Genomic DNA, 21,296 nt, shown 5'->3' with positions numbered 1-21,296 from the left:
ATTTTACAAAAATTAAAATTAATAGTTACATATAGAGATTTATATATATATAGATATATATCTAGATATAGATATAGATATATATATCTATATCTATATCTAGATATATATCTATATATATTAATTTACCAGTTCCAATTTTATTCAGTGACAACAGGTACAAATTAGTCTACATAGATCTTACTTACAGGGCAATCACAAGCATTTCTGAGGGAAATTTTTTTTGCGCTTTTGATACAAATGGAGATTTCCCAGTGCGCTGGAAAATCTCTGTAGGAGCAAACATGAATAATTTACATTTTTTGGGAGAAAAAGAAAAGATATTTTCAAGGCACAGGTGTTCTTTGCTTATGGTGTATCCCAGTGGTCCAAGTACATGTTTGATCATGGACAGATGCCTCTCTCAGTGAGACATCTGCCCAACTATATGCTTTGCAGATAAATGCAAGGTGTGTTCAGTGCAAATATTAATTTTATAGTAATACCTGAAATATATATATTTTATAAAAATCATCCATTATCCAAAAATTTTCCATGAAATAATAATAATCATCATCTATATTCTGTACATACCTCCACACCTTTCATAAGGTATCTAAATTCAGGACAAATAAAGGCACTTCCTGCATATGCTGCATCAATGTGTAACCATATATTTTCATCATTGCCTGCAAAAAATAAACCATTTCTATATTTACATGGTACACTAAGTTTGGGCAGTTATGCAAAAACAAACAACATGCCGGAAATCTATTTATCAACACAGTAAAAATATGATTTATATGGTGTCCCACAATATTAGATGTTCCACTATCAATATTCTCATAGTCTTATAGATTTGAGTAAGACTGCATAGAACAAAGGTTAGCTTGAAGTGGCAATTTAACTGGAAAGGGCCAAGACTTGCACACATACTGTGAAATCATTATGCAACAGGATATGTTAAGTTTATTTAATCTGTATGGCACAATTTCTGTTACTGTCAAGATTTGTATCATTTGCAACCACTAAGCGTTTCAATCTTGACTCTGCCCTGAAACACCAAGCTTCAGTAAAACAGCTTCAATGCATGTCAAAATGCATTGCAATTCCATTAAAACAAATTTCATTGTGTATTGATGTGCATTATCATGTGAGTTTAAGCATGAACTAAAATATATGTAAGTGTGTGCCAACATGAGTTTTTATGCATTTCCACAGATTTTATTGGAAAATCCAATACAGTATATTAAAATGGAACTAAACTCTCCTATCCCTTTACAGCTGAAGACAGTGTCATCTTACCTTCCATTTAAATTTTTAGTTGCCATGGTGCTGCACATGTGATCAGCTATGACATCGGCCATTTGAGGGCTTGGTTGAGTTTAGTTGAGATCTGACATAGTAAAATGGTAACGTTGACAGTCTATTCTCACCGGGTGCATTGGACTGCACATCAGTCTTGCCCAGGGCAATCCTACCTCAAGAAAAGGCAAAAAGCCTTGCACCCTATGATCCAGTTCACCCCAATGGATTGCAGTGGTGCTGCTGAAAAACGGTACGGCGTTAAGTGATTTCTTTCAGAGCAGCTTGGTGCAATGCACACCATACACTGGCCAATGGAACTTATTGAAATGTTACTTTGTGACATTTCAATAAAATTAGTGTAATTAAAAAGTAAACAATACAATGCGAAATTGGTGCATTGGCACTGTTCCTCCCACCACACACCGGTGGCTATGCATTCAGCATGGCTGCTGGTGAACAAGCCCTAACAGGTGTCCCTAGAGACATGCCTTGAATACAACTGTTCTGGCAAATAAGTAAATCCATAGGTTTTATTTCACTTTAAAATGGTTGTAAACTTCTACATATACCCGCTGAAGTGGTTAGCCTCAATGGGTATATGCACACAGTACACATGTACACAGTGGTGAAAAAAATCCTCCTACATAAGCTGTACCTGTTTATCTGCAGTCATATCTTATCTACAGTCATTCAAAGTTCACACATCAAAGGCTATTTCTCAGCTTGCAGGAGACAGAGAGTGGGAATATGATGTCACACACTGAATAGCATAGAGCAGAGGGCTGAGGGTAATCTGAGACCTGAGTGGGAGAAATAGACATATCCCGCTACACAGTTGTTTTGCTTGTGTCTATCTAGCAAGGTTACTTTGTGGTATAAGCAAGGAAGCTGAGACCTCTGCAGTGTGTAAATGTGCTTTTACTATACAAAGATGCTGTACATACAAAACTATTACAATATTAGGAATACAATAAAAGACTGACAGATATCTATAACAAGCAAAATGCCTAGCAAATAAACAGCCTATGGTCTGTAACAGTAGAAATACACTTCAAAGTAACTTAACTCCGGTTACTGTGTAGTCATGATCTCCGTTGCTCCCGGAGACAAGGCACATTCTTCTTTGCTTATTACAGATTCTTCCTCCTGCTCTTGTGTTAATCCATGATGAGTGGCTTCTGGTGTTAAAGCATGATGAAGTGGGCTCCACTATCAGTCTCTACTGCTCCTTTTTTTTGGGCTTTTGTTTACCATGGTTACAAACTTGTTTTCCATAACAACTGAATAACAGTCATTCTTTCAGTTTGAGAGACCCTCTCTTACCTGTCTACTGTAGCTATAGAAACAATAGCCTATTCAAACTGTCAAATACAACAATGGTATCTAAGTTCCCATTGTATCCAACAGCATTTGTTTGAGAAATATCTACTCAAGCCAAAACCTGACAGTAATCTGATTTCTATAACCAACTACTATTGTAATATTGTCCCATGTAATGTTATGTCTGATTAATATAAAAAAAAATCATATTTTAACAAACACAACACAACAGTCTCATAGACAAACATGCACAGCTGAGGCTATCAATCACCTGCTGTGTAATGGTGGGGCGTCTCCTGGGATTGCCTGGTGTCGGGAATAACTGTCAGAAGTGCCTCATGCAGATAACAGAAGGACAGAGAAGACAAGATTCACACTAGGTGCTTTGGACCAAATACACACTAGAAAGATGAACTGTTGCCTATTTCACTTCATCCACCATTCTTTTCACTTAATAGATTGCAAGCTATTCCACCTTCTGTATCTTCCAATATATATTAATTGATTGTAAGCTCTTCCATCTTCTGTATCCTTCCTACTACACTTATACTGATCACTAGGTCATTACACCGCTCTGCACTGCTTGGGCCTCTTGGAGCGAGGTAGTGATGGGAAACAGTAACCGTAGAAAAAAGCAGCATGGTCCAGCTGTACTACTGGTCACTGGGTCTAAGATCATACCAAACATATCCAGCTTCAGAATTGCATGAGCTTGTAAAACATAAAACTCTAATTCCCATATAGCTGACTCCTCTCACTAAAAATCTTGACTGGCATGGGTAGGGATACTTGTTGCATTATACAAAGTGTGTCCTGTGTGCATGTACAGTATGTGTATGTGGGATGTGTGTGTGTGTGTGTGTGGGGGGGGTTTAATATTTTGTGTTTAAATACGGTCACAAGGGGGCTGATATGTTTCTCACATTGCAGTATACTTCAGCAATTAGTGATTGTCTGAATACAAGACCAAAGATGTATAAGTTCTGGAAAAAAACCTTTTTTCCGTGTTTTTTTTCTGGAGAAAATGGAAATTTTCAGGGGAAAAAAAATTCAATGTGAAGCTGGAGTCCAAAGAAGGGCAGCAAAATTAATAAGGGGACTGGGGGACCTCAATTACGAAGAATGACTACAAGCTCTAAATGTATTCTCCCTGGAGAAGCGACGCTTGAGAGGGGAGATGATAGCAATTTACAAATACCTCAATGGTATTTCCAGCATAGAAAAAAAAACTATTCAGTCTCAAGGAGTGTAAGAGGATATGGGGCCACACAATGAGATTGGAGGAGAAGCGGTTTAACCTTAAACTGCGCAAGGGGGTTTTCACTGTCAGCGCAATAAGTATGTAGAACTCTCCTCCACAAGTGGTGGTGTCAGCGGGGAGTATTGATATTTTTAAAAGACTCTTGGACGTGCATCTTAAAAAACACAATGTACAGGGATATGGGAAATAATTATAGACACTGACACATGTACGCCTACACAGGTTGAACTGGATGGACTATTGTCTTTAGAGGAAAAAGGAATTCAAAAGTGGTAATGGCGCTGCTAATGGGTAAGTGATATGTATAATCGTGCAAAGTCAAAAGTTATACATTTTCTATAAATTGTGCAAAATGCAATAAGTACATAAACCTCTAACATCAATTATAAAAATTGTGCAAATAGCAAAATACAGTGCACATGAACCGATATGGACCTAAATATTTTTAAGTAAATAATAAATTGTTCCACACTGATAGCCAATTATATAAATTCATATAAGACATGCAAAATTAAATAGATTCATAAAGTCTATTGGTGAAAACAGTAATAAAAAATGTGACTATAAAATATATATATATACTACTCCATCCCGTATTTATAGTATATGGTAACCTGGCAACCTGGAGTCACGTGGCCAGCGGCCAACTTGGTACTCAAATGGAGGACATCCGAAGCTAAAACATACACTGGAGCAACATAACCAAATGGCCATCTCAGTGCTTCAGCGAGGTTATCCACACCTCCGGGGGCATTAATAATACGGGGATCTCAGGTTAACGTAAACTTGTGTCACCTATGCACAATCAATTAAAAACACTCTATAATACTCTCTATAACCTTTGATAAATTGTTACTAAAAGAAATTACCCACACGGGAAAAATTAATAAAATAAATATTAAAATATGACCAATAGGGGCAAAATTATTGTGGAGGGGACAAGATCTTAATTAAATTAGTCTAATGGGCAAGAATGTTTATATTGATTAGATTTAATTCTAATTATAAAATATATAAAAAAAAATATATATATATAAGAAATACTGTATACATATAAAAAAAATGTATACATACACTGTAAAAAAATTAAGGTCTATATCAATATTTAAACTTTCTGGCTGGAGAGAATTCAATATATAGATCTGTTTAGTTTAATTTTGGGAGACTCTCATCTTCTTATTATCTCCACGCCAGTGTCCTTTTGCTACATCTATACCATAGAACATCATAAGGGAAGGGTCTCTATTGTGGGCTTCTCTAAAGCGTTAATAGATTGTGCTTAGTGAAACCTTTTTTTAATGTTATGCATGTGTTCCCTAATCCCCACAAATAGTGGTCTTGTGGTCCTGCCCACATATTGATATCAACAAGGGCATTCGATCACATAAGTGACATGGGTACTTGTACATGTTATTAGTTCCTTTAAACTTGTATTCCCTACCCCTTACAGTAGAACTGAATGATTCCTTTCTCTCAGGTTGTTTTTTACTCTTACTACATGGTAGACATTTATGACATCTGAAACCTTTCAGGCTAGGGAACAAGCTAATGTGTCTAGGTGGATCAAGGGCATTATGCACCAGCTTATTTCTCAGTGTAGGTGCTCGCCTAAACTAAATAAAGTTTGGTCTTTGTGAACGGAATTTCTTTAGTATCTTATCAGATTTCAAAATGGGCCAGTATTTTCTCACTATGCCCTCTATTTTCTTATATTGTTGATTAAAACCAGTGGGAAAAGCAAATTCCATTTTCTTGAATTATTTTCCTTGTTTATTCCTTAGGAGTGATTCTCTATTCATGTTTTTTGATGTTCCCTTTTTTTGTAACCTTTGTCTATAAACCTCTTGATCAGAGCTTCTGATTGTTCTTCAAAGTCTTTTTCGTTGCTGCAATTCCTCTGAATCCTCGTGAGTTGTCCTTTAGGGACACTTCCTAACCACTTCGGATGGTGGCAGCTCCTGGCAGGGATATACCCATTACGATCAGTTTGTTTAAAGAAAGTTCTTTTGCCCAGTCTATTGGCTACTGGCTATCAACTTCCTTATTTTAGTCCGGTGTACGTCATCACGTACGAATCCGTCGAACTTTGGTGTGATCGTGTGTAGGCAAGTCTGTTTGTTAAAAAGTCCATCGGAAGTCCGTCAAAAGTCCGTTGAAAGTCCGTCGGACCAGTCCGGTCGAAAAGTCTGCCCGTGTGTATGCGGCTTTATTGCCCCTCCAAGTCATGACAGTATTGTCAATATAACGTCAGTAAAAAATAAGATTTAGTCTCTCTTTACTGTAAATGTGTTCCTCTTCCCATTTATTCATAAATAAATTAGCCACGCTTGGGGTGTATTTTGCCCCCATCATGACTCCTTTTGTTTGAACATAATCTTTATTATACCAGAAGTAATTGCTATTCATAGGATTTCTAGCAGAAGGTTGGAAATGACTATCTGATCTTGTTTTAAATTTGTAAATTTGTGTAGTACCCATTTTGCTCTTTCCAGACCATCCTTCTGCACTATGTTGGTGTATAGTGAGTTCACATCAATAGTGACTAGAAAATCCTCATCTGTTATCTGTATATCCTTAATTTCTGAAATGAGTTGTTTACTATCTCTCAGATATGATTTTCCTTTAGATACCAGCGGTTGTAGATATTCATCCAAGTTTTCACCCAGTCTGGAGAAAAGGGAGTTTATACCGCTTATAATCAGTCTCCCTGGTGGATTTTCCTGATTCTTGTGAACCTTAGGTAGGTAGTATATGACTGGTGTTTTTGCAGCCTCAGGTACCAAATATTTAGCCTCCTTTTTATTCAGAATGTCTTTTTCGCTATCCCCTTATTGACATAGGCTTTTAATTTTTTCTCATATTTCTTTTTTTGGATTATAATTCAACCTTTTGTATGTGTCCTCTTTACTTTCTTCATTTCATTCTCATAGTCAATTTTATTCAGAATCCCCAGTCCCCCATCTTTATTCACTGGTAGGGATGAGCTTCGCGTTCGAGTCGAACCTATGTGCGACTCGAACATCATCTGTTCGATCGTTCGCCGAATTGCGAATGATATGGGCCGTTCGCGCCAAATTCGTGTGGTGTGTCACGGCCCATAATTCACTGAGGCATCGCAGTGCATTGCTGGCGTATGATTGGCCAAGCATGCACTATGACCCGCATGCTTGGCCAATCACAGCGCCGTCAGTAGAGAGAGCTGTAATTGGCCAAAGCCAGGGTGGCTTTGGCCAATTATGGCTCAGGGGGTTTAGAACACGCTCCACATTATATAAGGCCGCCTGTACGGCGGCCCTGTGTAGTGTGTTCCGACGTGCTTAGAGAGAGAGAGAGACAGTGTCATTTCATTTGAGTTTGATAGATTAGGCAGGACAGTCAGTGAGTTAGCTGCACTTACAGTGTATTGTAAATATATTTGCATCCCAGGTGTGTAAATATATACACTGTATTCAGTTTAGCTAGATCCGTTCCTGTTATCTTCCTATTGACGGGCAGGCTTGTCTTGTTACAGTATTTACAGCTACCTGAAGAAAATTGCATTTTGCATTGCATTATTTACAGTTAGTGTAGTGCGTCCTCCTCACAGTGTTCAGTTAAAGCTACAAGTTAGTTTAGTGTGACCTCTGCACAGTGTTCAGCTAAAACTACAAGTTAGTGTAGTGTGTCCTCCTCACAGTGTTCAGCTAAAGCTACAAGTTAGTTTAGTGTGACCTCTGCAAAGTGTTCAGCTAAAGCTACAAGTTAGGGTAGTGCATCCTCCTCACAGTGTTCAGCTAAAGCTACAAGTTAATGTAGTGTGACCTCTGCACAGTGTTTAGCTAAAGCTACAAGTTAGTGTAGTGCGTCCTCTGAACACTGTTCAGCTAAAACTACAAGTTAGTGTAGTACGACCTCTGCACAGTGTTCAGCTAAAGCTACAAGTTAGGGTAGTGCGTCCGCCTCACAGTGTTCAGCTAAAGCTACAAGTTAGTGTAGTGCGTCCTCCTCACAGTGTTCAGCTAAAACTACAAGTTAGTGTAGTGCGACCTCTGCACAGTGTTCAGCTAAAGCTACAAGTTAGTGTAGTGCATCCTCCTCACAGTGTTCAGCTAAAACTACAAGTTAGTTTTTTGCAAGCTCTGCACAGTGTTCACCTAAAGCTTCCTGTAGAAGGTTGGTGGTGTTTTCCTGATCCTATCACTACCGCAGACAGCTAAATAAGCTACAAGTTAGTTTTTTGCGAGCGCTGCACAGTGTTCAGCTAAAACTACAAGTTAGTGTAGTGCGAGCTCTGCACAGTGTTCAGCTAAAGCTACCTGTAGAAGGTTGGTGGTGTTTTCCTGATCCTATCACTTCCGCAGGCATCTAAATAAGCTACAAGTTAATTTTTTGCGAGCTCTGCACAGTGTTCACCTAAAGCTACCTGTAGAAGGTTGGTGGTGTTTTCCTGATCCTATCACTACCGCAGGCAGCTAAATAAGCTACAAGTAATTTTTTTGCGAGCTCTGCACAGTGTTCAGCTAAAGCTACCCGTAGAAGGTTGGTGGTGTTTTCCTGATCCTATCACTACCGCAGGCAGCTAAATAAGCTACAAGTTAGTTTTTTAGTTTTTAGCATCAGTGACTCCTTCCCTAGCCCTACCATGTCCTCCTGAGGAGTCCCTCGAACTGTTTGACCACAGTGTTGGGTACATGCTCCAGGAGGATGCCCAGCGTTTAGAAGGCTCTGATGATAATACTGAGCTAGATGAATGCAGTAACATGAGCACGGACAGAGGGGGTGCCCAAGAAGGACAGCAATGTGGCAGTCATGCTCCCCCTGCTGCAGAATACTGCCAGGTTTGCTCCAGTGATGAAAAGGTAGGGGATGATGAGGTCATTGACTCAATGTGGGTGCCTGATAGGAGAGAGGAGGAGGAGGCACATCACCAACGAGGCAGGATGCCCTCCAGGGGCCAGCCTAAGGGCAGCACACTGACTGCATCACACCCCAAAGCTCCACATGTGCAGGGCGCTGCTGTCTCTGCGCGTTATTCAAAAAGTTCTTTGGCGTGGGCCTTTTTTGAGACGAGTGCATCAGATCGCACCGCTGCTATTTGCAACATATGTCTCAAGCGTATCTTGCGTGGCCAAAACATCTCCCGCTTGGGCACCACGTGCTTGACCAGACATATGTTGACCTGCCATGCAGTTAGTTGGCAAGCGTATCTAAAAGACCCACACCAAGAACAAAGAGGACCTCTCCTTGCTCCTCATCAGCTGAGATCTCCAACCCCACTATACCTTCAGTCCTCTCTGAGACCTGCACTGAGAGGAATGAAGGTGTAGAATTAGGTGCGTCACAGCCAAGTACTTGTGGGCAATCTGCTTTCGGTACACCGTCGTCAGATTGTACCAGGCAAATTTCCCTGCCCCAGCTGCTGCACCGCCGAAAGAAGTTTGCTCCCAGCCATCCACATGCCCAGCGGTTGAATGCTAGCTTGGCAAAATTGCTAGCACTTCAACTGCTACCTTTTCAGTTGGTAGACTCTGCCCCCTTCCGTGAGTTTGTGGAATGTGCGGTTCCTCAGTGGCAGATACCCAAACGCCACTTTTTCTCACGGAAGGCGATTCCGGCTCTCTACCGGCATGTGGAAGGCAATGTCCATGCCTCGCTGGACAGGGCGGTCAGCGGTACGGTGCATATTACTGCTGACTCATGGTCCAGCAGGCATGGACAGGGACGTTACCTAAGTTTCACCGTGCATTGGGTGACTCTGCGGGCAGCTGGGAAGGATGCAGGACAAGGTGCAGTAGTGTTGGAGGTTGTTCCGCCACCACGCCTCCAAAATGCCACTACTAATGATTGTGACACACCTCTCTCCTCCACCCCCTCTTCTTCTTCCTCCATGGCCTCTTCCTGTGCTTTGTCCTCGGGAACCAGCGGTGCTCCGTAGCCGTTCAAGGGGCTACGCAAGTATGCAGGCCAAAAGATGCCATGCGGTGCTTGAGCTGGTGTGCTTGGTGGACAGGAGCCACACTGGGGCAGAGGTCCTGTCAGCTCTGCAGGGGCAGGTTCAGCAGGTTCAGAGGTGATTGACACCACGCCAACTTAAGGCAGGAATGGTGGTTTGCGACAATGGCACCAACCTCCTCTCTGCCCTCCGACAGGGACAAATGACCCACGTGCCCCGTTTGGCTCACGTCCTTAACTTGGTGGTGCAGCGGTTCTTGGGCAGGTACCCTGGCTTACAGGATGTCCTGAGGCAGGCCAGGAAAGTCTGTGTGCATTTCCGCCGGTCATATAATGCCAGTGCTTGGCTGGCAGACCTCCAAAAAAAGTTTAACCTGCCCAAGAACCGCCTAATCTGTGACATGCCCACCATGTGGAACTCAACGTTGGCCATGCTGCAGCGGATGCACATGCAGCAGAGGGCCATCAATGAGTACCTGTGCGACTACGGCACCAGGACAGGGTCAGGGGAGCTTGTTTTTTTTTCTCCATGCCAGTGGGCCATGATCAGGGATGCATGCACTGTCCTGTCACAATTTGGGGAGGACATAAGGATGGTGAGCAGTGACAGTGCATGCATCAGTGACACTGTCCCCCTTGTCCACCTGTTGGAGCACACGCTGCATGGAATAATGGACAGGGCACTTGAGGCAGAACAGAGGCAGGAAGAGGAGGACTTCCTTAGCTCTCAAGGCGCCCTTTATCCAGACAGTGTTCCTGCGTGCCCGATGATCACACAGGAAGAGGACGAGGAGGAGGAGGATTGTGTCAGTATGGAGGTGGAGCCTGGCACTCAGCATAAGCAGCAGTCTTTAAGGGATCAGTCCCAAGAAACACATGGACTTGTACGTGGCTGGGAGGAGGTGGCTGCGGACCATGTCGTCCTTAGTGACCCAGAGGACTCTGGACCGAATGCCTCAGCAAACCTACGCTGCATGGCCTCCCTGATCCTGCAAAGCCTGCTTAAGGACCCTCGTATTCGTGGTATCAAGGAGAAGGACCAATACTGGCTGGCAACCCTCCTTGATCCACGTTACAAGGGTAAGGTTGAGGACCTTATCTTGCCGTTGCAGAGGGAGCAGAGGATGAAACATCTTCGGGAGGCCTTGCAGAAAGGTCTTTGCAACGCGTTCCCAGAGACTGGGAGGTTACAAACTCCTGTTTCTGGACGTGTTGCTGAGGCTTCGGTCAGTCAAAGAAGGAGCGGTGGAGAAGGTGGCCGTCTGACCGATGTGTTCAGACAATTTTTTAGTCCGCAGCCCCAAGGTATGATTGGTTCCAGCAACCATCGCCAGCGTCTGTTTTACATGGTGCAGGAATACCTAGGGGCAAGATCTGACTTGGACACCTTTCCCACCGAAAATCCTCTGGGTTACTGGGTCTTGAGGATGGATCACTGGCCAGAGCTTGCACAGTATGCAATTGAGCTACTGGCCTGTCCTGCATCCAGCGTTCTTTCAGAACGCACATTCAGTGCTGCTGGAGGCTTTGTAACCGATCACAGGGTGGGTCTGTCCACCGACTCGGTCGATCGACTGACCTTCATAAAAATGAATCAGTCTTGGATCACCACCAGCTACCAAGCACCTGATGCTGATGTAACCGAATAATTTTTTTTTAAATCTCAGATCCCTTCAAAGACTGCCTATGCTGATGCTGAGTGACTATCCTGAGTAATTATCCTCTTCCTCCTCAATGATCATGCTGATAGCTTGTAAGAACATTTTTGGTTCTGGGCACCGCCACCAGTGCCTAAGGCCCAATTTTTCAGCCCCTGTTTAAAAGGGGCGTGTAATTACAATTTTTGATGCAATACTTTGCATGTTCCTGCGTTCCAACTAGAGTATCTGTGAGGGGTTACAGTGTTGTGGCACCAGCACCAGTGCCTGAGGCCCAATTTTTCAGCCTCTGTCTAACAGGGTGTGTAATTACAATTTTTGATGCAATACTTTGCAGCAGGGCTAGTTCCTGGGTTCCAACTAGAGTATCTGTGAGGGGTTGCGGTGTTGTGGCACCAGCACCAGTGCCTAAGGCCCAATTTTTCAGCCCCTGTGTAACAGGGGCGTGTAATTACAATTTTTGATGCAATACTTTGCAGCAGGGCTCGTTCCTGCGTTCCAACTAGAGTATCTGTGAGAGGTTGCAGTGTTTTGGCACCAGCACCAGTGCCTAAGGCCCAATTTTTCAGCCCCTGTTCAACAGGGACATGTAATTACAATTCTTGATCTAATATTTCACAGCAGGGCCCGTTTCTGCGCCCACCAAGAGCGAGTGCGGACTTACAGTGTTGTGGCACCAGCACCACCACCACCACCAAAGGCCCAATTTTTCTGCCCCTGTTCAACAGGGGCATGTAATTACAATTCTTGATCTAATATTTCACAGCAGGGCCCTGTGAGGGCTTACAGTGTTGTGGCCACAACAACACCTAAGGCCCAAATTTCTGCTGAGTATATAGGGCAGGCCCCTACTTTCAAACATCCAACTTACAAACGACTCCTACTTGCAAACAGAAGGAGACAACAGGAAGTGAGATGAAATCTACCCATAGGAAGGGAAATTATCTCCTGTAAGAGTTAATATGGGAAAAACATTTCTCCTTTCCACTGATGCTTTATCACCAATCCTTGTTTCACAAAAAAACACAAATTTTCAAAAAACATTTGTCATTGGAACAAAAAGTGAGGTGAAATCTTCTGAAGAGGAGCACAGGCAGCAAAACAAATGTCACAGGGGTGATAACCCTTCCCTATGTTTTCCAAAAAGCTTAAAATAGATTTTTTGGCTGGAGCTAAACACGTTCAAAATGTACCAGTTCAAAATTACAAACAGATTCTACTTAACAACAAACCTACAATCCCTGTCTTGTTTGCACCGCCTGTATACTGCTGTTCAGAGTACAGAGCCTGTATACTGCTGTTTCCTTTTTTAATTTGGGTGCAGGGTTCCCCTTAATATCCATACAAGACCCAAAGGGCCTGGTAATGGACTGGGGGGTACCCATGCCGTTTGTCTCACTGATTTTCATCCATATTGCCAGGACCCGACATTACATTAAAGCTGCAAGCAGTTTTAAATGACTTTTTTTCCTTTAAAAATGACATTTTGTGCAGGGACTGTTCTAAGCACGGGAAACATGAGCCACTTTACAGGCATACTATAGACACCCCCAGGTACGATATTTAAAGGAATATTTCACTTTTTTTTTTTACTTTAAGAATCATTAAAATCACTGCTCCTGAAAAAACGGCCTTTTTTAAAAGTTTTTTTGCATTGATACATGTCCCCTGGGACCCGGGTCCCCAAACCCTTTTTAGGACAATACCATGCAAATTAGCCTTTAAAATGAGCACTTTTGATTTCGAACGTTCGAGTCCCATAGACGTCAATGGGGTTCTAACGTTTGTGCAAATTTTCGGTCCATTCGCAGGTTCTGGTGCGAACCTAACCGGGGGGTGTTCGGCTCATCCCTATTCGCTGGTCAGATAATCACTTCTTTTTCTTTTCTATAGCCGAATAGTAGTTCAAACATCATCTTCTTTGAATTTGTGAATTTTTTATTCCTTAATGTCCTCCTCTACCATTTTCTTAAACACTTCTAGGCTATCATTTCCTGGATTTTTTGGATTGAAAGTTATTCCTTAACTTCGTATGTTCATACATTCTTTGTGTTGGGGTGGTTGCAATCACTTTCTTCATTGAAAATAACTTTTTCATATTCAACTTTCTTACGAATTTCTGTAGATCAATGTAGACCTCAAACTTATCTAAGTTTTTATCTGGAGCATATTTGAGTGCCAGATCTAAAATATTCATTTCATCCTGATTAAAAATGACACTGCTCAAGCTAAAAATCCCTGCTCCTAATATTCTCTTCTTTTTCTTTGTCCCCCCTCATTTGCCCCTGGTCCATTTCCTTCTTCCCATCCATGATGTCTGGGTGGTATTTCTGGTCCGTTCCTCCAGTTGTCCCCCCGTTGTTCCCATGTAACTTCTCTTTGTGTTTGGTAATAGGATCTCTGGGGTTGCCATGTATTCTGCCATCCTTAGTTTCTTCGGGGGCCCCACGCTCACTAAGGCCTGGGTGGCCCATAACCCCCATGGTTCCTGGGTGGTCTTCCTCTGTGTCCCCTGGGAAAAAAATCCCCTCGGTATTGGGGTTCTCAATGGTTTTGTCAGGGCAGGGCTCAGCCCTTCCTTCTCTAAACTGGCTGCACAGCTGCTCACCTGTTGATGATATCCTGCTCGTCAGTCCTGCTTACTTAAGCAGTCCAGCACAGATGTTCTCTGCCTTCGACTTGGTCAACATCAGAGACTTTCTCCTGTGCTCCTGTTAAAGACTTGCTTGGCTGACATTTCTTCTGGCTCCAGATCCTGCTTGCTGTTCCACTATGCTGAGTCCTGGCTTCCTGACTTTCTGGCTTGTCTGACTATCCATTCCGGTTACCGAACTTTGGCTATGTTTTGACTACGTTTGTTCTATTTACTTTTATTATTAAACAAGTGTGATTTAACTGTACTTCTGTCTCAGTCTGATTCATGGTTTCTGACAGGTTTGTTTGTATCTGTATATCTTAATGGTGAAAACCTGTTGTGAGGGTCAATAGGTCCCCTGAAAGTTCTTGGTGTCCTCGGTATATAACCTTGGTAACCCCTTCTGGGACTATATCTATTATTATGATCTGTACGGTTAGTTTCTGTTGGAGTCCTAACATTGGATTCCCTCTGGGCTGGTCTGGGTGTCCTACCACAGTCCATTGGTGAAAACCGTGATAAAAAAGTATATATATATATATACACATACACACACATCAAGTCTTTAATTCTGGTAAGTAGACACACGGTGCTGCAGTTTCCACACAGGTGAGTGGTGTTCGTGTATCACTCATACTACCCATGTGGTAGACCTCACGTCCTCCATGTTCCCCACCCTGATGGGCACCAAGCAAGGGTCACATGAGAGGCCTACCCTGAGGTGGGTTCTTTCTGGACTTTACTAGGCACTTTGAAAAGCGTCACTGCCTTACACATAGGATACCTTTACTTGAACAGATGACTGAACTCTAATAAACGCTCTCATATTTACATAGTTAGCTTGGTTGAGAAAAGACACAAGTACATCTAGTTCAATCAATAGAAGGAAAAAAATATACAATCTTATATGCACAACATTTTCAAAAAACATTTTTAAATAATAAATATGGGGATTTGGTCACACCATATTGCGATATGGTGCTTAAGCCCACTTACTGCGACAAAGTACCCTTGGAGCACCCCACTCCCTCATCATTGCCTCTCAGTAGTGTCCACCCATGTCCTAGGTGGAGTCCTTTAGTTCTCCTATATAAAGGAGTGTATGTCTCCCATGGTTCAGAGAAGCAGGAACTCCCATTCTATGGATAGCGTAGGACCCACTAATTATGGAGTACTTTGTCGCAGTAAGTGGGCTTAAGCACCATATATCTATATGGTGTGACCAAATCCCCATATTTTTTGAAAATGTTTAGGTGTTTTAAATAGCCTTGCAAGAGGTAAATGTCTTTTTTTGCATGTGTGTCCTGTAATATTTTGTCCTATTTTTATCAAGACGCCTCTCATGAACGCCTTGTGTGAATTCCATAGCACAAACTTATCTATGTCTTCAGTTACATTCAGCTGGAAGAGAGGTTAGTTCTTGTTTGATCTGTTCCTTGTATCTGGGGTTATTAAGAAGGGTCGCGTTCAGTCGCCAAAGAGACGTGTTCTTTTTGAATGGAGTCTCAAAGATTTCTAATGAGACAGGGGCATGGTCTGACCATGTGATGGAGTCAATCTCTGTCTTAGAAATATGTTGTAGCGTAAGCTTGTCGGCAAGGAACAGATCAAGTCTCAAGTAAAATTGTTGTGGTTTGGAAAAAAAGGTATAGTCCCTTTCACTGCCATGTAGGCATCTCCAATCGTCATAGAGGTTTGTGTTAGTGATAAATGAGGACAGTGAAGATGTTCTTTTTTGCAAGCCCTCTTAGAAGAGTCTATTATAGGATTTGGGGTATCATTAAAGTCCCCGCAGATTATAAGGTGTCCGTGGGCTTTTTGTTTTACTTTTGCTCGGATTTCCCGAAAAAAAGAGCGTTGGCGTGTGTTAGGTGCATAGAGGTTAATCAGATTAATCTGGGTGTTTTCTATCGTGGCTTGTAGTATAATGAAAGAGCCAGCTAGGTCAGAGTAGGAGTCATGAATTTGAACCTGTAGGAAATGTTTTATAGCTATCATGACACCTTTGGATTTAGTGTCAGCATTTGCGAAAAAGTACTGTGTAAAATCTTTGTGTTTGCAAGAGGGAGGGTTGGATTGATTAAAGTGTGTCTCTTGGATGCAGAGGATGTCAGTGTGGAGACGGACGGCCTCTTTCTAGAGGACAGATCTTTTATAGGGAGTATTAAGGCCCCTGGCATTAATGGAGGTTATTTTGACCATTGGGCAGTGTGGATATGCTTGGAAATGTCTGCAAGGGAGCTAGAACAAGATGCATACAAGGTTATCAACTAAACAATTACGTTTTGGTACCTTATCTGGATTGAGTAGAAAATTGCAGAAAGTAACAAGACACATATAACTGATCAATTACACATTAACTGTAATGCTGGAAAATAACAGGTTGCGTTAAATGACATAGGAACAATGTGAAATATGCTTGGCAGACTCAGCTACCGGAGGGTGTAGGTTATCACCTGAGTCAGAGAAGTATGAGACACTTTCCTCTCATCTAGGAAGAGGTTAACGGAGTAAGAGTTGACCGACTATGTAACACTTACTATGTAACTATGTAGAAAATATTGTACTTTAATTCTTGAGAGTAGGTGCGTAAATTGGGGCAGGCTTGTATGGGCCGCAAAGCATTACTTTGCCCAGGGTCCCATGATGCTATGAAGATAGCCCTGCCTCAAGGGGGTTGTCAGGCTCAGTGAGTGGCAGCGGTGTCAGTGCAGGGGAGAGGTTCAGCTTTTTACTCACATGTGCCCTGGAGAGTGGGGATTGCAGTGGTGAAGAGGCTGCTCTCTTGTAAGGGTCTTTTTGAGGTGACTGGAGGTCCATGATGTCTTCTGTGAGCTCTTCTTCCTGTGTGCCTGTGTCAGTGTATCTGTGCAGCTGTGCAGCCAACACTGCCGTGCTCAGTGTGCCAGAGCCTTCTTGGGATTTCTCCTCAGACTGCCGTGGGAAGAAGTCTGTCAGTTTGCGGGGCTGCACAGGTTTCCTCCTGACTGATCCCTCCTTGTTTCGGCTGTCATTACCCACAGTAGCGGCAGGTGCCTGGTCAGAAGGCATTGCTCAGGGTTGCTTTGAGAGGCTGTGGATCTTCAGAGCTCCCTGCTCAGGCTGCCATTCAGCTCCGTGGATAGGACACGCCCCTCCAGAACCAGCTTTTGAGGGAGTCTATTCCACATTTTCACAGCTCAACATGTGAAGAAGCCTTTCGTATTTGAAGATGAAATCTCTTTTCCTCCAGATGTAAAAAGATTATCCCCTTGTCCTCTGTGATGACCTTAAAGTGAATAACTTAACACCAAGTTCACTATATAGACCACTTATTCAGTTTCTGTTTCTTTCAGTTTCTCTAATCTCTCCTAATAGCTGAGCTCCACCATGCCTCTTATCAGTTTGGTTGCCCTTCTCTGCACTTTCCCCAGTTCCCTAATATCCTTTTTATGAACTGGTGCCTAAAACTGAACTGCATATTCCAGATGAGGTCTTACTAAGGATTTGTACAGGGGCAAAATGATATCCATCTCTCCGCAGTCCATGCCTCTCTTAATACAAAAAAGGATTTTACCCACTTGGGAAACTGTAGCTTGGCACTGCATACTATTATTAAGCTTATAATCTATCAGAACACCCAGATCCTTTTCCACCGTTGACTCCCACAGCTGTTCTCTTCCTAGTATGTAAGATGCGTGCATGTTTCTAGCCCCCTAAGTGCATACCTTTACATTTATCAACATTAAACTTAATTTTCCACACAGTTGCCCAATGAAATAGTGCATAGAGGTTGGCTTGTAAGTTGGAGACATCTTGTAAGGATGGTAGTCCACTGCATAGCTTGGTGTCATCCGCAAACACTGAAATTGTATTTTTAATCCCAGACCCTATATTATTTATAAATATATTAAAAAGTAAGGGTCCCAACACTGAACCTTGGAGTACCCCACTCATAACCTTAGACCATTCAGAGTATAAATCATTAACGACTGTTTTCTGAATACGATCTTTTAGCCATTTTTCTATCCATTTACAAACTGATTTTTCCAAGCCTGTAGACTTTTTACCTTACACATTAGCTGTGTGTGGGGAACTGTGTCTCTATACAAGACATCAAAAGTTTATAAACATAAAACATGTTTTTCTTCCCCTTTAAATATATGTGTATCAGCAAAGGGCAGTAAAGAAACACATTTTGCTAAATCTCAATACTTAATATCCAAACAAATATGTAACAATAAAAAAAAAATCTATAAAACATCTTGATGTAATATACACCACCACAGTCACTCGTGCATTTACAAGGGACATGCAGAACCTTTGCTCTCTCCGCCTGTGCAGCATATCACCGCTACCTCATGGATCCCCGCCGTGCACCTAGCACTGACTGCATGCATGCACTTTACTTAACTCTTCCGTGCCCGTGTACAGGCTGAGGGCCCTAGCGGTGCGGATGCCATTGCTATGGGATATGGATTGCTGAAGAAGGAGTGCCGCAACATCTCCTTCACTGCAAGAGGCTGTCTCGTCTGCCACTTGTACACACTTATGACAGGACACTTAGAGAAACCTTCATTACCCTTGGTAACCACTTGCTTGTACTTCATACTGTATTTACTCTTTAATAGTGGTGCCCACCGGTCACACGTATCAGGTCCTCCGACATGCAGTGTGCACGTGCCGCCCTCTGGGGGCTGAAAAAGGGTAGGACGTACCCTTAAGGGATTTCGCCCAGGAGAGCCATTGTGCCCCAGTATAGCTGCATGACATGGTCGGGAACCGGTTAAGAAGATTTCAACTATGAGAAAGAACAGGTAACCACCCCCTTCCCATAATATTTTAAAAGCTTCCTGCTAATATTTATTTTATTTTAGTTATTTTTAGTTATTGACAATGCTGATCCAGAAGCATATATTGCGCCTGTTAGAGATTGATCAATTTTCTCCTGAATTTCAGGTGTCATTTTATCTATAAATGAAGATAGTGTATTTTTGGGAAGCAGTGGTTTGCAACACTTCCTTACTTGAAGATGCTGCTGGTGAAGAAACACTTTGTAATGATCAAGAAGCAGCAGAAAAAAAAGAGTGTTTTTGGATTGAGAACCCTGGAGGGAACTACTTGCACTTTTGTTCTGGTCCTCATCATTTAATTCCATAAAGTATTTTTATTGTCTTTTGGGCACCTCCGGCATGCAAGGGTATCTTTTGTCATCCTTGTATCATTTGGAAAATAATATTTCTTGTAACAATATTTGCAAATTGCAGCTTTGCTCTCAGCAGAAATTGCATGTGGAAATGTTTCCAAACTGTAGATTTTGGTCTTACCATTTTACTGAGAGGAGGAAAAGAAAAAAACTATTTACTGACCAGACTATTGGTAAACATTATTCTGTGATGGTGGAGAACATTAATAGGAATCATTTAAAGGTTAAAAAAGATAAATTAATTTGTCAGACAAATTTACCCTTCTACCTGTCAATTAAGGCCAGATAGGACAGCAACTATCTACTGTATCCCAACAATTACCCAACTGTAGGCGATACAAGATGGAGCAAAAAATGGGGGGTAAAAAGTCCTTGAATCCACATTCACCAAAGTAGCAAACAGCAAATGGAGTACCAGCCGATTCGTCAATATGTGACGGGATACCTGCCCTAAAAGCAATGGCACTATATCAACAACAGAAAGAGGAGACAAGGGAGTCCCCAGAAAGCAAAAAAGAGGAATGGTCAACTACGGCTTATGGTACAAAAATGCAAAAAGGCTTTATTAAGGGTAGGGGGGGTGGGGGTATTTACATATACAAAAAATTCCAAATATATGTAGGATAAACAATGTATCTAAATAACACAGTCCGTCTCACTACACTAAACCAAAATTAAAAACCATGCTGCAACATTGATGAATAAAACTGCAGAGCGTGCCTGCAGGCCAAAAACGCATGCAGTGTCCATTTGAATCCAAAGAAAAAAGTATTGCACCAAACATTACATGGAGTAAGCTACTGATGGGATATCAAGTCTTATGTGGTCTAGTATTAACTGTGCATCAGATTGAGCAGTACTGAGAAAAAAAAAAAAAAAAACCCACATATATCCACATAGACAGGACCTTACATAGCTGAATTAGGTGGGGTTTTTTTAAAAAAAAAACCTCTATTAGAAGGAAATCCTCCACAAGCAGCTTCCAACCTCAGTGCACTAAATGTGTGTTTACACCAGTTGTTTTGGAAATGGAAAGACCAGCGTTCCTGTTACTAGGTATGTCCAGTGCACAAACACTATTTCCTCAATGCAGCATAAAAGAAGCAAAGGACAAACCACTCCAAAGAAAGGGCTTAGTCTCTTTTCCAATCTAGACCAGGATGATATTTTCACAGTTCATCAGTTTCAAGTGTGTCAATCCATGCAGGAGGGTGAATGGCAAACAGATGCAAAGACTATTGATAAGCAGGTAAGGAGGGAAAGAGAAACTGCCCATTGGGCTCTCACCTCTTTCAAGTACTGGGGATGTCCTCAGACTCTGCTGTCTTGCTGTTTGGCATGGAGCGGCTCACAGTCAGTTCAGAGCAACATTCAGTGTGTAGTCACAGCACACCATTCTCCTCAATAGTAGACACTGCAGACTGTGTGATCACATGACCGGTCACATGGTTAGGAAGAGACCAGGAACCAGGAACTTTGCATTCAATTGCTGATGCGGAATTAGCTTGTGAAGTATGGTGCTGTATGCAAATCACAGGGAAACCCTTTTACATTGCTGGAAAAGGAAGCATGTTGAAGGCCTGCTGACAAGCCCTGCAGGGGCTGCGTTGACGTTTCGTACGCCTCCGCGTACTTCTTCAGAACAATTTGGCATTGAATTAAGGTTGATTTAAATAGGGAACACTGTCCAATCAGATCAAACCATGCCAAATAGCTATTTTCTGCCATCTTGTGGTCACATCAGGTAATGCAGTGGAAAAAAGGTGCCAATCAGTTGCTCAAACAAAAAAGTACTTATTTGCAAGGGGGGAGAAAGAAATACAATCTCACATATCACCAGGCATCAAGTAAAGAGCGCAATAGACATTGTAATAAATTTCCTCATAAGGTGGAATGGCCCTCATGGTCAGAAATAAATTCTATCAAAAACAACCAAAACAAGAGATCAGCCGGGGAGCCTTTATAAAACACTTCAAACCTAATGTTTATGGTTCAAGAAAGACACTCAGGCTTAGTTCG

At 42.2% G+C, this 21,296-nt stretch overlaps 1 protein-coding gene across 2 annotated transcripts in view; it reads right to left on the bottom strand.

Annotated features, from left to right (window-relative positions):
- Positions 1-21,296, bottom strand: part of DDC (dopa decarboxylase) — a 255,579-nt gene that overhangs the window by 87,590 nt on the left and 146,693 nt on the right. For both annotated transcript variants that reach the window (XM_073630603.1, XM_073630601.1), the window contains exon 8: positions 574-668. In XM_073630603.1, coding sequence (XP_073486704.1) covers positions 574-668 — 95 coding nt within the window. The remainder of the gene's footprint in view (positions 1-573; positions 669-21,296) is intronic.

This window comes from Aquarana catesbeiana, linkage group LG05, assembly GCF_042186555.1.
Source record: "Aquarana catesbeiana isolate 2022-GZ linkage group LG05, ASM4218655v1, whole genome shotgun sequence".
NCBI classification, from domain to species: Eukaryota; Metazoa; Chordata; class Amphibia; order Anura; family Ranidae; genus Aquarana; species Aquarana catesbeiana.
This window is presented reverse-complemented; position numbering and strand designations above follow the sequence as displayed.